The sequence below is a fragment of the Sinocyclocheilus anshuiensis genome, unplaced genomic scaffold (genome assembly GCF_001515605.1).
Source record: "Sinocyclocheilus anshuiensis isolate Anshui unplaced genomic scaffold, SAMN03320099.WGS_v1.1 scaffold1079, whole genome shotgun sequence".
NCBI lineage: Eukaryota > Metazoa > Chordata > Actinopteri > Cypriniformes > Cyprinidae > Sinocyclocheilus > Sinocyclocheilus anshuiensis.
This window is the reverse complement of record NW_015548207.1, coordinates 1,394,015-1,397,078: the sequence shown is the minus strand read 5'-3', so window position 1 is coordinate 1,397,078 and position 3,064 is coordinate 1,394,015. Positions and strand designations below refer to the sequence as shown.

Below are 3,064 nucleotides of genomic sequence, written 5' to 3'. Positions count from 1 at the left end.
CCTCATTTAATCCTCTAGGGGACAACGTGTCTAGTGTATAAATCCAAAAGGCTTCGCGCTGTAAAAGCAATTTATTGATATCACCTCCGCGACGCGGACACTTCACTACTTCAATACCTATGTACTGAAGAGTGGAAACTGAGTGTCTTGAATCTGCAAAGTGCTGTGCTACCGGACTTTTTGGATCGCGATGTCTAATTGCACATCGATGTTCAGAGATGCGAGTTTTTAGAGGTCTGCTAGTCTTACCAATATAACATAAACCACAAGGGCAACGCAACAGGTAAATGACATTAGCCATCTTACATGAAATAGTGCCTCGAATTTTAAAAAATATATAATAAACGCTAGGTGGTTATTGATTTGTATTTATGTACCTAGGCAGGCATCAATTAATGTTATTAAACAATATATTGATAATTATATTCGTGTATTTTGCATAGCTTTATATGTTTTTGATTTATTTTTATTTCTTATTTTGGTTTCTATGTTTTTCTCCTTGGTTGATATGTTATTGTTTTGGTATTATTATCATCATGATAATATTGTACGGTCATGTGACCTTTGATCATCTGGAGGTAGGCCTATAAAGATTGGGATATCAGTGTTGTTCATTTGTCTGATGAAGAGCCTGCGTGCTAGAAAAGTCACATATGCTATGTGACAGTTTTTTTAAAAAATAAATTTTTTGATACTTTTGGAGCTTTGGTGTTGCCGACTTTACATCCAAAAATTTTCAAATCAGTATTTTAAAATGACTTCTGAAGGATCAAAAAGTCAGAGTCAAAGTTGGCATAACTAAAATAAATTACATTTTCAAATACATCCAAATAGAAAACAGTCATTTCAAAATTTAAAAATATTTCACAATATTAATGTTTTTACAGCCTTGGTGAGCATAACACACTTCTATCAAAAACATGATTGTTCTTTATTCTCTATTGTGACATATATCCGAGTGTAAATGTAGTGAATTTCATCTGCTACTTGAAAAGTCCTAAGCATTTTGTGATGGTCAAAATAAAAAAATGCTGCATGTGATGATTCAAAACACCAGAATCACCTGTTTGTCCTCCAAACTATCGGTCAAAAAAGTCATGATTTTTCAGTGAAGTACAGTCGCATCTCTTTGTTTGGCTGAACTGTGAATCACATACTGGTGTGCAGCCACACGTACCTCTGCGCTCTTCGTGGCTTTCAGAAGGTTTGCCACGCTCTCTTTAAACGAGTTGATGAGTAGTCGGCCCAGTTGCTCATACAGCACACCCAAACAGGCCACAGCTGCCCTGTAGGGAGCAATAAGTAAACTCACTGGCAGAAGATCAAGCTGAAGCCCATCTGCAGATTTATGACACTCACAGTCGAGTAGGCAGGAAGCTGGGCGAGTCGTCCTTGCTGCGGATGATGTCATTGCAGCGGTCCACAGTGAGGCTGGACGTGAGGGAGTCGCCCACTCGGTACACCAGCGCCAGACACTGTGCCAGCAGCAGTCGTGTCGGGGGGCCCGGAGAACCCGTCAGTACCGTCGTGAGCTGCTCCACCAGGCGCTTCTGGTTCTTTTTCACATCGGCCTGTCACACAAACACATGCCCGACATACTGTTTAGATGAGCGGCGCTCTTTAATTGCGGTTTCTTGGCACTTCACCAGTAAGAAACAGACAGACACATCACTAGTCCATTCCTGGCTGAGAGACAGCCGGTGGAAAGGCAGACAAATAACCAGGGAGTCTGTTCAGAGAGGCTTGCTTGTGTTTGTGTTTCAGAGAGAGAGAGAGACAGACAGAAGCGTTTCTTCTCAAACAGAGAGCTTATTGTCAGCGCCCTCAACTCACCCGGTCTGTGGCAGGGAGTAGTTTCTTGAGGAAACGCAGCCACTCGAAGACAAACTCAGCCCTCTGGTGCTCCTGTAGCTGATTGCAGGCTTCCTCGTTAAGCAATAAACTATGAGCCTGCTCCATCTTCCTGTCTCTTCTCCCGCTCTAGCTTTTCACCTGAAACCTCGACCGCAGCGCCACTCACATTCCAGATACCTTCATCCTCCCTGAAATAAACCACAAGTTTACAACTGGGGTTTTCGCAAGAGGTCCGTGGAAAAGTTTACAAAAAAAGTGAAAATAAATAAATAATAAAAATAAATATACAAGCAAACGAATAAACAATATTTTCTGGGGTTGTTTTTTCTTTTTTTCATTTTAGTTAAAGTTTTAGTATGTCTATTTAGTTTTGTACATTTTTACTTTAGTTATAGTTTTTGCTCTTTTAGTACATCAAGTTAAACTAAATGAAAAAGAAAAATGTTGCTGTGGCAAATAGCTGAAATAAAATAAATTTAAGGATTAATTTATTTCAGTAAATGTTTATTTTCTTTCAAGTAATGATCATTTTAAATGGTTTTAGTTAACTATAACAACCCTGTACAGCACTATGTTGATTAGGGAAAAAATAAAATTAATATAATGTAATAGAAACTACATTTTCAAATAACATTTTGCACATACTTATAATATGTATTTTTCACAGTACAGATAGGGTCTTAATACATGACAATATATACAGGTGCATCTCAATAAATTAGAATGTCATTGAAAAGTTCATTTATTTCAGTAATTCAACTCAAATTGTGAAACTCGTGTATTAAATAAATTCAATGCACACAGACTGAAGTAGTTTAACTCTTTGGTTCTTTTAATTGTGATGATTTTGGCTCACATTTAACAAAAATCCACCAATTCACTATCTCAACAAATTAGAATACTTCATAAGACCAATAAAAAAAAAAATGTTTGTGAATTGTTGGCCTTCTGGAAAGTATGTTCATTTACTGTACATGTACTCAATAGTTGGTAGGGGCTCCTTTTGCTTTAATTACTGCCTCAATTCGGCGTGGCATGGAGGTGATCAGTTTGTGGCACTGCTGAGGTGGTATGGAAGCCCAGGTTTCTTTGACAGTGGCCTCCAGCTCATCTGCATTTTTTGGTCTCGTTTCTCATTTTCCTCTTGACAATACACCATAGATTCTCTATGGGGTTCAGGTCTGGTGAGTTTGCTGGCCAGTCAAGCACA

The 3,064-nt window shown here is 38.4% G+C and overlaps 1 protein-coding gene across 1 annotated transcript in view; it reads right to left on the bottom strand.

Annotated features, from left to right (window-relative positions):
- LOC107653532 (aldehyde oxidase 1-like) overlaps positions 1-3,064 on the bottom strand; it is a 29,601-nt gene that overhangs the window by 9,857 nt on the left and 16,680 nt on the right. Inside the window, exons 9-12 of the mRNA XM_016440279.1 lie at positions 2,021-2,066; positions 1,834-1,926; positions 1,360-1,571; positions 1,178-1,286 (exon numbers count right to left, since the gene is read on the bottom strand). Of these exons, the coding sequence (XP_016295765.1) occupies positions 1,178-1,286; positions 1,360-1,571; positions 1,834-1,926; positions 2,021-2,066 (460 nt within the window). The remainder of the gene's footprint in view (positions 1-1,177; positions 1,287-1,359; positions 1,572-1,833; positions 1,927-2,020; positions 2,067-3,064) is intronic.